The 19,839-nt window shown below is 38.5% G+C and overlaps 2 protein-coding genes across 4 annotated transcripts; both read right to left on the minus strand.

Annotated features, from left to right (window-relative positions):
- Positions 1 to 2,375: 2,375 nt before the first annotated feature.
- On the minus strand, positions 2,376 to 5,809 carry LOC104587102 (uncharacterized). Its single transcript, XM_010244556.3, has 2 exons — positions 4,918 to 5,809; positions 2,376 to 3,431 (listed from the first exon to the last, which is right to left on the minus strand). The coding sequence occupies exons 1-2, from the start codon at positions 5,464 to 5,466 to the stop codon at positions 2,655 to 2,657; spliced, it is 1,326 nt and encodes a 441-aa protein (XP_010242858.1). The 5' UTR covers positions 5,467 to 5,809; the 3' UTR covers positions 2,376 to 2,654.
- A 3,604-nt stretch (positions 5,810 to 9,413) lies between these two features.
- On the minus strand, positions 9,414 to 19,490 carry LOC104587103 (protein HIGH CHLOROPHYLL FLUORESCENCE PHENOTYPE 244, chloroplastic). Of its 3 annotated transcripts, none has more exons than XM_010244557.3 (8): positions 19,106 to 19,490; positions 18,015 to 18,250; positions 16,575 to 16,673; positions 14,803 to 14,997; positions 11,353 to 11,445; positions 11,150 to 11,245; positions 10,693 to 10,833; positions 9,414 to 9,765 (listed from the first exon to the last, which is right to left on the minus strand). In XM_010244557.3, exons 1-8 carry the CDS (start codon positions 19,296 to 19,298, stop codon positions 9,589 to 9,591), a joined length of 1,230 nt encoding a protein of 409 aa, XP_010242859.1. In that variant the 5' UTR covers positions 19,299 to 19,490; the 3' UTR covers positions 9,414 to 9,588. The 3 variants fall into 3 exon arrangements, with proteins under 3 accessions (XP_010242859.1, XP_010242860.1, XP_088746083.1); XM_088889957.1 differs by lacking the exon at positions 9,414 to 9,765 and adding an exon at positions 9,882 to 10,286 and having other exon boundaries at positions 19,106 to 19,467; XM_010244558.3 differs by lacking the exon at positions 14,803 to 14,997 and having other exon boundaries at positions 19,106 to 19,467.
- Between the last annotated feature and the right edge of the window lie 349 nt (positions 19,491 to 19,839).

Genomic DNA, 19,839 nt, shown 5'->3' on the forward strand with positions numbered 1-19,839 from the left:
CTTCCTCTAAACGTATCCTTATCATAAATAAGTCCTAATGATCACTTCAAAAAGGCGATTGAACCACTCGTCCATCACTAATGACTCGGTTTGGAAGAGCATAAATACAAATACATATAAAAATATAAAATAATACAAATTGTAAACGGAGCCTAGTGATGAGACATCAAACGAGAATTCAAATTAGATGAACGCTTTTAACTTTAGCAAACTGTGGAATCAATTCATAATGTTCCATGCCGGTGTTGAAATAATAGGGCTCACAACTAGGGATTTAAAATTTTTTTGGGTCCCATGTATATTATCACTAGCGTGGAGCGCTATCAGTGACTCCGGAGCCTGTTAGAACAATTATTGCATTGTCCTATCTCATGAGACGGAAGCATGACCGTTGGGATGGCATCATCATTCATGTGCCTGTTTTGCTTTTTATAGGCATTGGGTCCCGCTTCAACAGAGTTCACATCTCCTCCCCACAAGGGGCCGCCCCACTACATCCCACAGCACATCTTCCATGATGATATTATCGGTTTTGGTACTATCAGATGTTTTCAATACACGGCAAGAATGTGTTATGGGACTTTGTGGGGCAGCCCTGATGATACGCTATCCACTCACTCCCTTGTGTTAATGACTTGGTTCGAATTAGGTTCAGATCTAGCAATGTCGAGCTAGTAACTATAAGTCAAAGCTGAGAAGGGCTGAGAAAAGAGAAGAATTAGAGTGTTTGGGTAGGTTTTACCCAAGCGAACACTCCGATGCTTAAGTTGGTAAGGAGATTTTAGTAAGAGTATGTGAGAGAGTTCAAGAGCTTTTGTGCGCATACCTTTCAGAGTGATCTTGGGGTCCTTTTATAGCTATTTGAGGTTCAGATGCCATCAGGCAACGTCTTTGAGTCTGCTGCGGAGATGTTTCCGCAATTTGGAGTGCGTTGGACTGTTAGTTTCTAGGTTCGCCTACGGTTACAAGTCGCTCGTGGGTCTTGTGGCATACAGTTCGGCAAGCTGTTCCTATTGTCGCAGTAACTGTGTTCGTGTGGGTGTGGCATGCGAGACGGTTTCTGGGCGAGCTAGCGTTGTCAGTGGTCTAAGCTCGCCCCAGCTCGGCCGCACTCCTGTTGTCGATTGCTACGTGCTGGTTTGTCAAGTTGTATTGCTGAGTTGGACGCTATGTCTCAAACAGCGTCCACGTGTCAATGATGACCAAAATGCCCCTCATCAGGCCTCTTGTGGGGAGATTTGATCTTGCTTCAACAATACCCAAGTGGTGCAAGTGCTATTGCGTGGCCTAGTGTAAACACGTGGCTCCCATCCATTGGTCGATCTCTATATCTACAAAACTCCCCTGGCATGTGGTTCATTTGAAGATATCATGATCCATTTCATTGGTCCACACTACAACATGCATTGAACCATGAATTTTGAACCGTCATTGACCTGAACAATCAAACCTTTTGACTCAATAGTCTGCTGACTCGAATGGTCAAAATGTCAACCTATTTGACCCGAACGATGGTTTTTGGCTACTTTTTTATTTTAATTATTTTGTATTTTTTAAAATTACAATAAATCACCCATTTAGACTAGGAAAATGAAATGCTGACCCAAAAACCAATACCCAAAGCGATTCCTATTCCAGATCAATTTTTAAAAGGGAAAATTCCTTTTCAGTACCCTCTAACTTGGGAGTTGTGTTAAGTCAGTTACTGAACTTCAAAACGTGTCTCTATGGTACCCTAAACTTTCAAATCGTGTCTAATATGTCCCTGTCATTAGTTGACTGTTAGTCAACACCATCACGTGACATTAGGTGTAAATTAAATAATTATAAAATGGCAAAATTACCCTTTATGGTATTTTTCTAATCATTTTACCCATTTCGTTGAATGTTAAAAAAAATGGAAAGGAGAAAAAGGGTTATGAAACTAAACACCAATCAACTATTGAAGCTCCTGCTCCCCAAACGTGCAAAAGAAGACTATAAGAGCTCAACATTAACGAACACAACGATTCTCCACTACAATCGTCGCATCTGAAGCGCTACCATTTCAAGTTGTTCAACTCTTGAATTGGTTTGTATAAAACTGATAGAAAAAGAAAATTAGATAACACCTGATGAATATTTCTATCATTTTACTTATTTGTTAACATCTATTAATGAATAATAACCTATTAAACATAATTTAAAGTTCAATATGATATAGAAAAGCTTCAAAGTTTAAAGATTGACTTGACACAACCCCTAAAATACAAGTTACTTATCAGTAATTTTCCCATTTTAAAACATTGAATTGAATTAAACATCTTTGAAGTCTCATGCAATAATGCATGACATCTTTAAACAGTATATGATATAATTTTGTCCACGCTCATGTATAGGCCTAATAGATTGAATTGCTCAAAGCTCTATTTTGCTTACATTATGGAACAAAGTCAATAACTTTGTCCTTCAGATAAAAAAAAAATACATGATGGATGCGTTTAGGTAAATTTCCATGTCATTCTATCATTACACTGTAACAAAAGGAATAAGACCAACTACAAAACACAGACATGTATAGGAAAGAAATGGGGAAAAAAGAATTTTTCTACAAAATTGTCGATGTCTCGTACACTGTGCATTTTGGTTACGTGTTTGTCTCGATACCTGTATGTTTATTTCCGACTCCGACCACCTAATGTACAGATCTCCGTCGCCGGCGGAGCTTCCCAATTGACGGTCCGTCTTTTCATCCCTTCGAAACGACCAACACAATCCGCCAAGCTTAACGATCCAACTCTCTTTCTAGCTGCGGCGAGTTTCTTACCGGCAGCATGGTCGAAGATCTTCTCCCACCCAGACTCCCACTCGGCGTGGGCGTCGCAGAGCTGAAGACTCCCGCCGGACCAATCGGTCCAACTCCAGCCCCGGTCAAGAGTGCCCATAACGTTGGCGACGCAAGGCCCGGCACAGACAGGTGTGCAGGGCCTGCACTTGGCCCCGCTGAGCGGGCCCGGACTGGAGATGGAAGCGACGGGAACTCCGTAGCGGCCGGGGGGGAACGAGTATTGGCGGTCGGTGACGACGCAGAATGGTAGGCGGTTGGTGAAGTAGGGGACGCCTTGAGTGGTGAGTTGGGCTTTGAAGGCAGCCTCAGAGTTGAGTTGGGTGAAGCCGGCAGAGTTGAGGCCGGGGATGAGGGACAGGCGGGAGAGGGCAACGATGGAGGTGTTGAGGTCGCCGATGCCGAGACGGTCGTTGAGTCCACCATAGCTGGAGCCGGGGGGAACCAGGTAGCGGCCGGGTACGAAGTTTTCGGGCTGGAGCGGGGCGGACCAGTAGCCGTCCACCCGGGTACGGACTATCCAGTCATAGGTGAAATTGTTTTGCATTTGATACGTTTTGATCATTGTGAAGCATCCCTCCACAAGGTTGAAGTATTGCAGCAGACCCTACACAAACAAACACAAGCATATCTTATCATTCAGATAATTAATAAATAAATAAATGAAGTACAACTAAAATTACAAAACTGTCATTTTCAGGATTCCAGATCAACAGAGAGACATAAGAGTAATAGACAAGTTGAAGTGAATTGTCCATTTGTGTTAGGTCAACCGTATCACTCATCCGAGCAATTAAGGAGTTCACATCTCCGCCCCATAACGTCCCACAGTAAATCCTCGCCGTGTATTGGAATTCGCTGTGGGACATTGTGGGGCGGAGGTGTGATCTCATCAAGAAGTGGGATCCCTTGCCAATGGAATGAGTTCGGATCACTTGTAAATAAAATACGTTCAAACCCTTTACCAACATGATCTTACACCACATATTTCATATATGTGGGGTTTCACTTTTGAATTAGGATCTGTTTCTCATAAATTCATAGCTACATCTACCCTATATTATAAATATCTCTTTATGAATAATAAATACAAGTTCGAAAGATATTTCCGATGTAGAACCAAGATATATTGTGAAATTGGTATAAGATACACGATGTGAAGTGTGGTGTTAGATCAAGGATTATAACGTGTTTTTATTGGCAGAAAATCTCAACTCCAAATAACTCCCATTGAACATGTTTCAATACCCTCTTAACATAACTAACCCAGCACATCCTACCATGATACTGGGCCCACTATAAAATAGGGCTCACCATGTATAAGATGTATATTGGGAGGGTGTTGGAACTGTTCTGTTAGTAGGAGATTCAGACATGGTAAGTAATAGTCATCTTTCTGCTCCCATGTAGGTAAATAATTTGTCTAAAATTGACAAATCGTATTGAGAAAATTTTGTTCATTTTAATAATAACATTTTATGTATAAAAAGGTTATTATATATTTATGTAAAAATAAAAAAGAATAAATATTTCAAAAAATAATATCTACAATAATTCAAAATATCAAACATCCCATTTTAAACACCAATACACGCCGCCCGTGTATTGAAAAAGATATATAATTTCTGGTATAAATAATTTCTTTTTCATTCTTTGTCTCAAAGACTGTCTGAACTCTGAACTGAACATATTAGTAATCAACAGATTCAAATTTTAATTTTGACTAAGACGCTACATGCTAACCGCTAGGAGGCGAGCCCTGTGAATTGCGATCATCGTCTCATCCGACAATCCCATCTCATTATCAATATTCAATTCAGTACGGGACTCTCCAGCGAAGATTACCTAACACTAAGTAACAGGCAGCTGACAAGCATGTTTCGCCTGAATTATCGTGACTATTTTTTTCAAACTTTAAAATCTCTAATTTCTAAAATATTTGAAACCCATAAATCACTAAAAAAAAGTCCAGAATTTTTACCCAAATCCAGAATTTATTCACTCCCAGTTTCCCATCACTCCTTTTTTACCCAAAAAAATTATATCATTCATCAGCAAGAGAAGAGGAGAGAAAGGGAGGGAGGGAGATAAACCTGTATGCCGTTGGGGGAGTTGTGCGCAGTGAGAACTTGGAGTTGTGAGTCGGTCTCTGGTAAAGGTTTGGGCTCGAAGATTCTAACGGAAGCCAGCCTGGGTGCGTCCTTGAGGAGAGACAACTTGAAGGAGTCGCGGTCCAAGGGACTGTGCAGGAAAACATCTGAATTCGGGTAAACCATCAACAGGTTCTGGATGATGGATGGTCCCGTGAGTTCGAACCTCCTCGCCCCACCCACAAGGCAGATAGCAATTCTCGACCGCTTCAAATCCTCCTTCTTCTTCGCCAGCGATCGATTCTCCGGCGATTTATTACTGGGGACGGTGATAGAGGGAATAGACGGAGATTGAGGGTTGCGATCAGGAAGGAAGAATGTTAGAGGGGCAAAAGAAGAGTAGGAGTTGGTGGTGGTGGTGGTGGTGGTGGTGGAGAGATAAAGAAAGGCGATGAAAGAGAGGGGAGGGAGGATTAGGAGGAGGAGACGCCAGGGGAGATCGGAAGCCCATCTAGTAAAGAACATGATTTGGTTATTACCAGTGACTATCATACGGATGGTTGTTCAGCATCTCTGCTCTTGTCTTCTACCTCTTTATCTATCCTGTCGCACATCCTCATCGATGATAACAGAGACTCGAATCTTGCTTTTGGTTTTTGTCATGAAGGCATAAACTAACTATATAGAGAGAGATCGAAGAGAGAGTGGCTAGGTGGGGATGAGAATCATGAGAGATTGGTTTCTGGGTTGCTTTCCTCTCTTTATTTTCTCTGTTTTTTCTTTATTTTAAATTTTCTAGCTAAGAGGAAGCACAGACCCACTAACCCGATTCCAATATGAAAAGGTTTTTGTATTTTGGGTCGTGCTCTTTTGGAGTACATTACAGAGCAAAACTGGTGGGTATCTAATTATCTATCGATTCATAGATTCTTAACCAAGCGTTCGAGATATTGGCCATCAAATCAAAGAAAATTAAAATGCACGTCAAGACAACGAAGGGAGAAGTGAGATATAGATGAAAATAAATGTAGAGAGAGAGAGAGGAGGAGGAGGAGGAAAATAGGACTGTTTGGTTTGATAGAGAATAAGAGAGAAATAAAAAGCAAGAGAAAAAAAATTAAATGGTTCGTGGCCTGGACGTGAAACCAAATTGTATCGATTTTATATTATATTATTATTATTATCACTATATAAAATTAATTAATTTGATAATGATCCGGTTGTAATGACAATTTTTCTTTTCTGAGTCTGTAGACTTCACTTTTTTATTCAAGTGAGGAAAGTTAATTAGATTTGATTAAACAACATAAATGAGCGAACTATTTTAATTTAAGAAAAAAAACCGGTTTTGTAGCTGCGACCTAACCTGTTTACACTGTATTTTATAAATAGCAGCCTTATTGAGGAGCTCGCGTAAGTTGAAACTTGAAAATCTACATACACGCTGTCTCTTTTGATTGGAGGACTGCTGAAGAAGTGAAGAGTCAAGTCTAGTGTTCCCAATATCTAATCCGAGTCGAGATTTCTTACACCTCCTGCGCACTAACCAACGACAAGTGACAGGTGTTTTAATTAAACTTTGCAAAGCCAGAGTTGGAAGGAATTCAGTGTGGATCTACTGGTTACTACCAAATAACAGTATGCCACCAGCTGCCAAAAACCGTGTGAAAAATGAAAGTAATTCAGGCACTGAAGCACAGAAAGTGGTTTGTTTCCTCTAATTGTTGTCCCTAGTGACCTCCCTATTATAAGCCCTTGTTTCCTTTCGTCAACGTTGAAAGGTACCCAACCAAAGGTTTTATGTGGGTGTTCCGATAAAGGGAGAGCAGGATCTAGTCTACCGGTGACAAATTCTTGAGTTCGAATTCTTTGACCCTCGGGTTCACGGGAAACATGTACCTGCGAATGAAAAATGAGCACGTTACCTTATTAAGTTAACAGGAATTTAACAGAATTGCTCTGTTAAGGTTGGTCCAACCAGCCATTAAAAGACCAAAAAGTGAAAAACGACAACCTTTTCCATTCAAATTCCCCTCTCACCGTCTTTCAACATTAAACCACAGCGACCAAGTTGAGAGACCGATGATCAGTGACCGGTGGTAAAATCATCAATCTTCTTCTTCTCTTTCTGTCACAGACGGAATGGAAGTACAGGATATGTAGGTAGAAAAAGAAAATTTGAAAAACAATAAAGAATGCTAAAATCAATCAGAATACTACTCGCTCTTGCATTGCAACCGACATATTAGTTGATTTCATGCATCATGAGATCAATGTTTTCTGCTCTAGTATTCAGACTTTCAGGTAATCTTTTGCTACCAACTTCTGTGTGTCTATGTGTCGGGATCAGATCGACTGTAATTCAAACTTCATGTAATTGTGCTACAGCCGATTGCTTCTTGGATTATTCAGTCCATAATTTCAAGTGTTTAAATGCTCTTGGAAAATCTACATGTACTTAGTAAGGATTGGGGAATAGGAGAAAGCAAGAAATGAAGGTAATGACGAACAATTGATTTTTTAACTGTCCCTGGAAGGATTTTTTCTCCTATTACCTCAAGTAGCAATCCGGCTTTATTCATGATTTCCTTTTCTCCCCCTCAAATGTCAGAGCTTAGCCTACTTTAATGATCTTAATTTTGAAGGATAGACTTACTTTACTCTGACAGAAACTAGTAGCGGTTGATTCCTTGTTGCCGGATCAGACAAAAGGTGTTGGAGTTCTGGGACACGACCTTAAGATTTCAGAGGATTGTTGTTGATAAAAATGAGAAAAAGAATAAGAAAAGGGGAAGAAGAAGAAGGTGGAGGAGAAAGATAAGAAGAATTTATTGTCGGTCTTTGGTCGTCGGTTGATGCCTCGTGCTGAACGTCGATTGTTGTGGTGGCCGGTGGTCTAGTTACAATATGTTGAGACTTGAGAGACATGGGAGGGGATTATGAATGAGAGAGGGAAGTATTATTGGGGGGTGTTTTTTTGTCTTTTAGTGGCTGATTCAACCAGTTAAACCATTATTAGCCGAGCGATCCTGTTAAACTCCTGTTAATTTATTAAGACAATGTATTCATTTTTCTTTGGCAGTTGCATGCTTTCTATAAACCGAAGGGTCCACAGGATTCACGCTCTGAATTCTTTCCTCATAGGAAACAAGAGCCGCTAAGCAAGGTAGCAATTAATATATGAAATTCAAAGTACAGGTTGAGAGCTGAGGGACGAAGGAGGTTTATCCTTTTTGGGTTCTAAATATATGAAATTCAAAGTACAGGTTGAGAGCTAAGGGACGAAGGAGGTATATCCTTTTTGGGTTCTAAATATATGAAATTCAAAGTACAGGTTGAGAAAAGTAAGACCCAAGATGTATTTCAGCCCCCTCTGCCCTCCCGCTGCTGTTATCACCACTACTAGTTAATTCCTGTCACCTGCTTGAATAAATTTCACAATCAGTCATCGAAGAGAAGAGAGGAGATAATGAATTATGAAAGCCTCTCATCTCTTCTCTTCTCACGCGATCTTTTCATACGGTATTTTGAAAAATGGTGTATTGTCCCTCTTATGGTTGAAAAATAAAGATTCAACAAGGGTACAGCATTTTAACCAGAAAAAAAAAAAAAAACAAACAAACAAACAAACAAAAACAAAAACAAAGGTACAGAAAGGAAGAACTGATAGTGGCTTAGTTGACAAATTCTCTAGTTTGGGATCAAACCCCGTTGCCACCAGCAAGATGCCAACCAACTGGTTGGTAAGGTCTCTTGCTGGTCATGGCAGAGAATTGGGATCGAATCCCACCTGCACCTGAATTGAGGGATGGGCTACCTCCATTGTGTAGCCCCTTCGAAAAGAAATCAATAAAAAAACCATTGCCACCAGGGTTGGAGGCGTTATGGGTACAAGGGACGGGATGCCCCCTCCCCCAGTTGTAGTCCAATTAAAAAAAGGGTATAGATTGGTGTGAAACACTATATTTCATGATCAAGCAGTTTCACATTATTACCAAAATTTCCATGTACCCTTTAGGCTATGTGTGGTTTGAAGGAAAAAGTAGGAAAAGGAAGGGAAAGGTAAGAAAAACTTTACCCCATAGGTTACAAATACCAAGGCCTTGTTTGTTTACCACTTACCAGTATGTTGCGGACCGGGGGAGGAGGGGGTAAATTGCTCAACCAGGTAGTTGACCAACTTACCCGTATTTTTGTGCTACTATTACCTGTATTTTTGTGTTACCTGGGTAAATATTGGCACAAAATAACATTTTCTTTTAAGGCTGTGTTTGTTTTTAAGGAAAATATAGGGAAAGGGAGGGAAAAGCAGGAAAACTTGTACAAGGTTTGTATAGATTTTCCTACCGTTTCCTTCCTCTCCCTATCTTTTCCTTTACCTGAACAACTTTTTCCTTGGAATCAGAAAAGCACGTTACCCTGGGTACCAAAAAATGAACGAGGCCAGGATGATAATGAAACAGCAAGGAAGGAGGAAAGGAAATAAGAAAAAGAGGATGTAAAACCAAACAAATTCCCTACCTTCACTTCCCTCTCTTTAATTGCTCTCCTTTCGTTTAACCATGTGTCCGTTTTACCAAGAAAAAGAATTAAAAAAAAAAAAAAAACATGTGCTCGTACATATACACCTAAATGTAGAAATTTACGGTCAACAATAGAAGCCTTTTTTTTTTGTCAAATGTAGAAGTCGGTCTGCTTTGATTGGGCTTTGAGGTCTTTCAGTTTCTTCAGTATGTTTGTGAAGTAATCCTGTAAATATTTCTCTAACGTCACAATGTCTTTCTGATCCACCCCAAGTAGATTATATGTCTCAGTCATGGGAACCGAGAAAACTGTATCACTTGTAAGAACCTAAAAGAAATGCCACCATTCAAGTTAGCTGATAGCTGATAGGTTTATTTGCCATAAACCAAACATGCTACCTAAATCCAGCAGTAGTGGAAAATAAATCACATTAGGGTAAAAGATAACATAGATAATATATAATAAATATAAATATGAAAAAGATAAGAAAGAAGTATTAACGCATAACATCTTTTACAATAATGGGCTAAGAAATGTGTCAAGGAATCAGACTAGTTAGAATTTTAAGGAGATGAGAACACTATAATCATCCATTTGAGTGCATTGCTTTAGGTGGGCAAAGAATTGATGAGGTATAACTTCCAACATGTCCACAAAGATGTCTCTCAATGCTCAAACAGATACTTTTGAAAGAATATATCCCATGCATGAGACATCAAATAGTGATTCACAAGTCAAAGCACCACATGTACAATTTTTGTCATCCTCAATTCTCAGAGTTTGATGATGTTAATATGCAGACGCCCATCTCAATATAATTCATCTTGGGCATGTGCAGAGAAGACCACCTATTGCACGGAAAAGGAGTGTCTGATGCAAGTCAATGATTCTGAATGTTCTAGAGGGTGCCAGAAAGACACAAGTTGAGACTTGAGAGTATAGAAACCATTTGAGGACTGCAACAGTATTAGTGTAGCCCTTGTATGGTTGGGGAAAGGTTTAGTTTAGTTGATTAAGTTTATATATCACTCTTAAAATGAGCAGTTGCACCATTTTGGTACAGTCCATCCGAACAGCATGTGCAATTATAATGGAAGGAGGATTGAAGACTCAATGTGACTTCAGACTAAACATGTTACCTCCTGTTTCTAGATATGCCCAATATTAAGATTTACCACACTTATAATGTCTTTAGAGGAATACATTAAGCAATATTACTAGTGTGACATGGAAAAAAAATTGAAGTACTAGTACCTCTGAGAATGCCAATCTATCAGCAACATCGTTTGTCCACTGAAAAAATCGGGTCAGTTGGCGAGTGAATTTCAAGACTGAAACAGGAACAGTGGTTACATTTGCATCTTGCCCTGCAAGCCTCTCACACAATGTTATCACCTGCAACCAAAAAGATCAGTCCTAGCATCAAAGAATAGATTCTGCATTGTCATTTTTCTAGAAGGAAATGATCCTTGATCAATGGCTGCAACTAAAGAATAGGATTTTCAACTGTGCTAATAGAGTAGTAAGGATTAAAACAAAAATACAGTTAGAAAACAGAACATAAGGATACTGCTAGAAAATATGAAAGGCTAAACATCCAAGTTAGCATACTTATTTATGAATTCTCTAAATTGGACAAAAAGTAGCAAACAACACATGCAGAGTATTACCCTACACAATGAATATGCCCATGATAACATAAGTTCTTTACCTCTTGGGTTGTCCATGCACGAGGCCCAGCAAATGTGAGAAGCCTCTTGTTGATTTTCTCATTCCGTAAAGCTATGAATGTTAGTCGAGCTATATCCTGGAAAAGAAATAACCTATTTAGATGCTCACCAATGTTAGGTACAAAATACAGCATATTCACCTTCAAGAAACCACAGAGGGACCTAATTGGAAATAAATTTTGACCTGTGTGTCCATGTAAGCTATTCTTGTTGGAGCATCAGTTCCCCAGACAGACTTCTCTTCTAGTATAGGCACTGCATACTGACCGATCAAGGCCTGGACAAATTGGCAGGATGTATCAGTAATTGTCAGACAGAAAAAGGCATGGTCAGAGAAAGAAACTAGGAAATGAGGAAGACATGCTAGCATATATATCTAGTACCAAAGTATTTTATTTGAAGCAAGCAACATGTATCTTTCTTGTCTGAAAGTTAATTTACATCTCTGACCATTCAGTTTAAGGTGATAATGCAGGACCATGTACATGAAGATCAGCCCAGAAAAGGACTGTGATCAGCACTTTTTGATCTGTAACAAAAAACTTCTATTGATTAATGGTTGAAGATTAAATAATGGTTTAAGTATACCGATCAAAGAGAGAGAGAGAGAGAGAGTGGTGTCAATACGTACAGTAATGTAACAAGCAGTTGGGACTGCCTGGGTTTTGGCTACATGGGTAGGGGGTACAACCGTGCAAGTCAGACACCTGATTTGAAGAATATACACTACATTAGGCCCAGGCCCCTTCAAGTTTCTACAAATTCTCAACCTGAGACCACCTAAGTTGCACCCCTATACATGGAATTTTCCAGGCCCCAGGCCCATGTCATGACAGCACCATTCTTTCTTTTCTTCATTTCCCATTATTTTTTGGAGAAAAGTATAACTGAATTATATAAAAAAAGAGAACAAAGTGTACATGAGGGGATGTACATATCAACAAAAAATACAAAAAGAGCCCTCTCCAGAAAACTTTACAAAGGCAGAATGCTGTCACAATACATATTCTCCCTATGCACACCAGCTTTTGCAAACCCATCAGCCAAGCTGTTATACTCCCTGGGGATCCACCTTAGGCTATGATGCATCAAGGCTAAAGTCTCTGGCTTTGTCCAAGAAATGAACCAACCTCCAAGGTCCACAGCCAACTAACAGTGTTCTTTGAATCAACCACAGTAGATAAAGATGGTAAGGTCATCTGTTTAGCTATTCGAAGCCCTGTCAATGCAGCTAAGACTTCAGCTTTTGTGGAATTAGCAAACCCAATTGGCCCACTGAAGACTCAGCAGATGCTGCAATCTCTCCTCTGAAAAACACCGCCAACACCAGCCTCACCAAGGTTGTCCAAAGAACTACTGTCGAACATAATCATCTCAGCATCCTCCACACTCTGTTGGGGACCCACAGAAATGTATGGCGCACCCAATGCATCCTACTGTAGATCTTGCAGATAATATTTAGCTTTTAGCAAAGTGGGACTAAAATTTCTTTTCTTTGCTTTTATTTTTTTTTTGTAAGTATTTTCATGGTACTTTTTTATTGATTATTTGATAATGAATTGAAGTGATTTTTCTTTAACCCATTTTATAGCATTTGGAATTTCCCGTGTTCTTCACCATACAGTTCATCTTCTGAAGCTTTGTAATTAATTGCATGCCAGTCAAATTCCAATATGAGGCTTTTACTTGTGGAGAAGATACAGATCATCTATAAAACCAACCCTCTAGATCTGACTACAGTCAATTCTGTTTATTGGTCCTTCTAAATCAGGAATTAGTCTCTTCTAAATCAGGAATTTCCTGTGCTCGTCACCATAAGTTCATCTTCCAAAGCTTTGTAATTAATTGATGCTAGTCAAATTCCAATATGGCCTATTGCTTGTGGAAAAGATACAGATTATCCATAAAACCAACCCTATAGAGCTGACTACAGTCACAATTCTGTTTATTGGCCCTTACCTTCTAAATCAAGAATTAGTGTCACCTGTTTTCCCTCACTTTGCAGTCCAAGTAAGACAAGCACCTAGGACACTATTTTTCTCGATCTACTCTCCCACTTGACCTTTATCTGGTACAGAAACACCGTGATTGTTGGAATTAATATTAACCCAATTTCTCCTTGCACAGTCCGCCTAATACAGGAGCTGAAGTTGAAGAGAAATCATGGATGTGGTCATAAGGTTAAGTTTTATTCTTCAAGAAGTTTACTATTTGCGGTAAAAGTGATCTTACTACTTCTAGTAATTCTTGGAATTAATATTCATAGTAAAATCACCGAAAGGCTGTTACCCAATGTTGGTCCTGGCAGAGGTGGACTGGACACAGGCCTAACCTTTGGAATTTTTTTGCACACTCTTCACATACTTGAAGCTGCATTCTCAAGCTTGTCAACCTGAGATTTTACCCTTTCACAAAGAAACGGCCCCTTACATATAACAACACCATGATTTATTATTTTCAGTATTTTTTTTAGTTCTTTAGAATGTGGTTCTTACTTTCTTTAAGAAGTTTGTTTGAGATTAGAAGTTTCTACCAAGCCAAGTAGTATAGTTTTAGGAAATCTTGTTTTGGTCATTATGTATTTAAATTTGTTAAGCAAAGCCCAGGCCTTGGCTACAATAGAGCTTTATAAATCTATTGTAAGGCTTCAGTTAAGATATTGAATGAATATGGATTAGATTTGATTTGAAGTTGTTTTTGCGAGGTATAATTTCCCTCAATCTCTTTATCTCTCTCCTCTTGTTTGTTGTATCCCGTTTCAGCTCATGTCCTTAGACCACAAACATAAGATAATATAATTCATATTGCGCCTTGTACTGCTAAAGGTTGCACATTCAATTGGTTTTTCCCCTAAACTTCATTTTTTCTCCATCCTAAACCCACTAATATCTTCCCTAAGGCTATGTTTGGTTTGAAGGAAAAGGTAGGGAAAGGTAGGGAAACCTATAAAAGATTTGTAAAGGTTTTCCTAATTTTCCCTACTTTTTCCTTCAAACCTCTCACAGCCTAAACTTACCAGAATCAAGATAAATCAATTCCCAACATTTTACTAACTTAATTTTTCCTACAATCTCTAACCTTATTGCTGCTTCTCCATTCAGCATATCACAAATCTGGTTTGCAGTCTCCTCTTTGTCCTACATCACCACCCCAAGAGGGAATTGAAATTTCTATAAATCAGAAACTTAGAGTCCAAAATGCAGGATGCCCTGATTTTTTCCATGTCAGAAAATTAAACTACTCTCTTTTTATTCCACACAAACAGATTGAAGTAGAAAGATTCTTTAGTATACTAAGTTTTACTAATTAATGATATCCCTAATGTACCATTACTTCCATCAATAAGGCTAGGCTTTATCTCCAAGCATTCTATAATTACCCCAGTATAAGCTTGATTAAATGAAATTTAATGATCTTTTACGTATCAAAAAAAAAAAAACTTGATCAAAAGAAATACCCTGTAAAAATGGAAATAACTTCATGACAACTGCTTCTGTGCAAAAGTATAAACAGAAAATAAACGACTTAAAAACTGAAAAATGAAGTTGTAAAATTATTTTAATTTAAATGTACATTCAATGGAATGCCGTTGTTGAAGAAATATAAAAAGTTTTAGTTAGAGCTGATGGGTTACCTGCATGAAACCACATAATCGGATGACAATGTAAGTTAAACCTGACTCCTCTAGGAATTTCTCAGTGCAATACTTTATCTCCATTAAAGGAACTTCGGGATGCTTGTCGCAGTTGTGAATAGAAAAGAATACATATTTCTGAATCCCCATTGCTTTTGCACATTGTATTAAAGCAACTTTGCCTTCCCAATCTACCTAAACAGAACAAGTGGATTAAAAAAGACCATAACTCTGTAAATAATAACATACTAAATTACCAATTGTTGACCAAGTCTTTTCACATGTCTGAACACAATCTTCAAGGCACAAGCTTTTCATGCCACCTAAAATTAACGGTGTACTGGTAGACTGGTAGTCTGGTACTAAACCAAACTGCAAAGACCTATGATCGTGATCATATCTATTTTTGTGTGTATGCATGCATTTGACTTTTGGTTGTTAAACTAAATCCAGTCTTGAGACCTCATGGTCGCAATGCATTATGTCAACCAATTGAGATGCAATTTCAAGCATATAAGTGTAGGATTATAGTTTATTAATTTGATTAAATAAAAACAAAAGTAGTTTAATTGAAATGATGTATCACAGCCATGGAACACTATATTTATTTGGTCTTTAGAATTCCAATAGACAAATGCTGGATGGCAATATACTTTATGATTTTCAAACAGGACTGAACATAGAAGCAAGATTATGGTTCAAGTTGTAGATGCAGGAATGGTTAATGGGATTTCATTAAATTGCTTTTAAAAGAATGAATTGCTGGTTCTGATGAGTGAACAAGCCATCCAGTTAAAGAAATTGGCTGGGCCAATAGGATTATCGAAGCAACCAATTAATGCATCTGTTGTGCAAGCAAATCTGCAAAACTGCAATAACAATATAATGACATGACTAAATTCCAATTATTAACAACTGAAGGTGATGATTAAAAATGTCAAACCTACTCTCTGAATTCTTTTCAGGCTGAAATAGTTTTGAATAATCAATTAGCAAGTGTCTACAATAGTTCATTAAAAAAAGACAGTATATCTTTGTTACTATCAGTTATATAATGGTTTATGTGTATCTGAAGGTTATCTTATGCACCCTAGATCCAATTGCAGATTTCATAGAACCCAGTAGACTTGTGGGCATATTATCTCATGCACCCCAGAACCAATTGCAGGCTTCTAGTTATCTTCTAGAGTAGATTGAAGCCCAAGAAAATTGCTCTGACACCATGTAATAAAACAGAAAAAATAAAAGAGAGAAAGAGAGGAGAGCAAGGTTTTTAATGCAACCTAAAAGACTATTACAATATAAAATAAATGGAAAGACATAAATATCCCTGTTCACACATCTGCTAACAGTATCATTACATTTCAACACTTCATTTGAATAATAGATTCATATCTGAAGAAGATTATACCAAAGAGGATATATAGATGCAATGACATTGGTATGTAGTAGAGGATATTGCTTTATACTTGAGGTGAAGCATGCTCTCCATTTAAGATACAGGTTCAATTCCAGGACATCTATTGTGTGGAACTAGCACGGTAACCAACTACACCATTTTTTGGCTTTCCAGTTGGCTGTTGGAAGATAATGGCAGTGATTGATGTTCCCATGACATCAAAGTTTGTTGTTGTACTTATGACAGTTTCCAAAATACAGAAAAATGAAGCAGCAAAATGCATATCAGAGAAGCTACAAACACCAGTTGATACAAAATTAGGTTATTTGTTTGGGAAAAGGAACTCCAAACAGAACTCTGAATTGGTATTTACCGTTTTTATAGGCTCTTCTGGACGCCCTGTAGCACAATCAATTACTGTATGAATGCCAACCAGTGTTGCAGGTATAGTCTCTGGTTTGCTTAAGTCCGCCTGTTCAAACATAGTTAAAACTTTCACATTTCAGAATGAAGTCCAAATGGAGAGCGAGCGAGCGAGCAAGAGACAGACACACGGACAGACAGACAGACAGAGCAATGTTCAGCTCACTCATGACTGGTAGTCAAGAGACTTTACAAACCAATATCACATTATTATTACCCTCTGAGATTTATGGCATCAACTTCTAAAGTAAATAAAGGAATTAAAGACTGTTGTTTTCATGAAGGACCATTTAGGAGTTCAGAAATGTTACCTCCATTTATCTAAGCACCTATTAGAAAGCAAAACTACCTAAGAATATTTGCACCAATCATTGTTATGTAAAAAAAAAAAAAAATCCTAAACAAAATGCTTGAAACCCTTTTATGGTCTAATTCAAGTTATCTGAATAAATTGCACCCCTATATAAGCCAACAGTGTTTACTAGTCAGCGTTAGATGACTGTCCAGACTCAGAATTCTGTTGATAGGCAACAAATTATTGGCTCAGAGAAATGTTTAAGACAGATCTGGGTTCACTTGGCTGTTAGGTAGGTCCAGAAAGATATGATCAGTCAGGTTGGAAGCTTGGCATAGGGGCATTATCCATAGTCTTCCCTACTGAACCTGGAGAAGAAATAATCTTGAATTCTCTCACCATGCTCAATACATTAGTCAGTTTGATTTTAGCTACCACTTCCGCTTGTCTCAAAATTCAGAAAGTTGATCGTCAGTCTTCACATAAAGCAGGCACATTTCACCCTTTTCTTGAATTCCCTCACAAGAACAATTACAGGCACTTGAAGTACAAACACTTAAGGCAAGCATACTTCAACTAATTTTATTGAGTAATAAAATTAAATTGCTACCAAACCCAATGCAAGTTGCTACGAATATCTCAAAAAAAAAAAAAAAAAAACTTGAATCTTTTAGTGTCTAAAAGAAGAGGAAGAAGGTAGAGAAGATAAGAAGAGAGACAAATATAAAAGAGTATTTTGGGGGAATAAGTGGGTGTTATACCCTTTCTATATATATGTCAAAAGTTTAAAATAGTACAGAAATACAATAGTAACTCCTACCAGTAAATATGAGAAATAAGATGCAAATACCCTTACTACCTTACTCTCTATACCTGGTACCACGTAGGTTGTACAACTGATCTGATTTACAAAGAAGATAGTTACAAAACCAGTAGCTAAGACCCACCCTTATAAGGATAGAATTATGATCAGAAAGAAAAATCAAAGATAGCAAGCAACTTAGCCTACAGATAAACTAGAAATAGCAATATCATAAATATGATTGAATATGTAATGTTCTCAGTGAGCACGAAATAGAAGCATCTAAAACTTACATTGACAACTGTTGCTCCCCAGTCACGAAGGAAGTCAGCAGGAGCTGGCCGAGGCCTTACAAGGCATCTTACATCATAGCCTTCATCAAGAGCCCGCCTCACTACTTGCCTTCCAAGAGTTCCAGTAGCCCCAACAACTAATATACTTGTAGGCCTAACGGGGGTTCCTGGAGCCAGATTGATTGCTGCTGCCGTCGAAGCAGAACATTTCACCCTTAATGGTATGCAAGACCTATCTGAGAAATAAGATGCTTGCAAAATCAGATCGTTTCTTACATTAAAAAAAAAAAAAAAAAGGTATCAGCTAAATACCAAATGATAGGGGAACCAACAAAATAAAGAAGCTAAACATTTTAAACGAAGCTTAAGAAAATAGTGAACAAAAATTTGGAATGAACCACCTCTGTCCTGTAATACATTGGAGAGTTTAGCAAAACTACTGCCAACTGAAAATAAAAATTGTTGAGTTGATTCTCGAATATGCCCAGCGATTAGAACAAAGTAGGAAAACAATCGTCATAACCCAAGCTTTTTAGGATTTTATTTCAAAAGAATTTTCCTCGAAATCATGTTAGCGATTCTGTAAATTGCAAGATGTCGTCAATTATTATGAGCCTGTCCCTACAAGACCTACATGACCAGCCTATATCAGATGGTGAACATCAAGAAGAATGAAGTCTGTTTTGTTAGTTTAGTACTATGAGATTAAAGAGCAGTTGATATTCTCAACCCGCTTCCAGAGACTGAATGTTTTGGGAATAATAATGAGGGCATAGATGGTTGAATTTATCTGTCAAAACACCAACGCCCATCCGATATTAGGTACCAGAACTAGAGCTTACATGAGCGTTTCCATCACACAATCATTGTTCAGGGAAACAGAGCTATCTACATAAGGTCTGGCCTCTGGGAATAGAATGTAGTTCAGAATGAATATCCTCACTGTCAATTTGAGAAAAAAAAAAAAAAAAAAACAATTCCATTCAAGATTTGCGATCACTTTATTAATTGGGGCAGCTGCAGAGTCGAAACGATGTGAATGATAACTAGCTAGCTGTTCTAAAGTCTCTAGTCGAAGGATAATAACTTGCCTTGGGAAGAGGAAGGTTGAAGCGGCGCCGATAGGGAAGAGGCCGCTGCAGAGAAGATATCGTCTTGTGATAACGTGCGTCTCCAGCAAAGTGATGCAAGGCGGTGGCTATAGGATTTGGTGTGGAAGTAGTGGAGATGGTGAGGGGTAGCTACCTCTACCTTGGTGGGAAGACTGCTACACCTTAACGCCATTGCTTGCCTCACTCCCCAACTTGCGTGTTTCGTTTCTTAAACCGACTAGAGTAAAGACTGAAGTTCCTTCACCTCTGCAAATCTCCTTCTCTATCTCTCATTTCCTCCCTCACACCGTCCCACGACGACCACAAGAGAGGAAGTGAGAGGAGGCGAGGAGCAGTCGATCTCAAAACTGCCACGTCGTTCCTTTATCAATTATGGATATGGATCAGCCTGGCTTTTTGTCCAACTCATAGTTCTACGCTGGGGCAGGTACAAACGAGTTCGGATTTGCTCCTCTCATAGCACTTGGAGCCACAAATCTGGAACATCTACGTACATACGTACATGTAAGCTATGGAGATGTTCACAATGTACGGCTGTACAATTTTGTAGGAAACGCGCTCTGTGAGAATCAAATCCGAATTCGTACAAACAACACGTGTACAATAGAGATGCTCGCCTGACCATGCTCAGACCGTTCACGCAGTCTTTTATATTCGTGTATTGGGAATTTGGGAATCCCTCCGTACATAATGGTTTTTTCATGGGAGATATT

Source organism: Nelumbo nucifera, chromosome 6 (genome assembly GCF_055504915.1).
Source record: "Nelumbo nucifera cultivar China Antique chromosome 6, China Antique-T2T, whole genome shotgun sequence".
Lineage (NCBI taxonomy): Eukaryota > Viridiplantae > Streptophyta > Magnoliopsida > Proteales > Nelumbonaceae > Nelumbo > Nelumbo nucifera.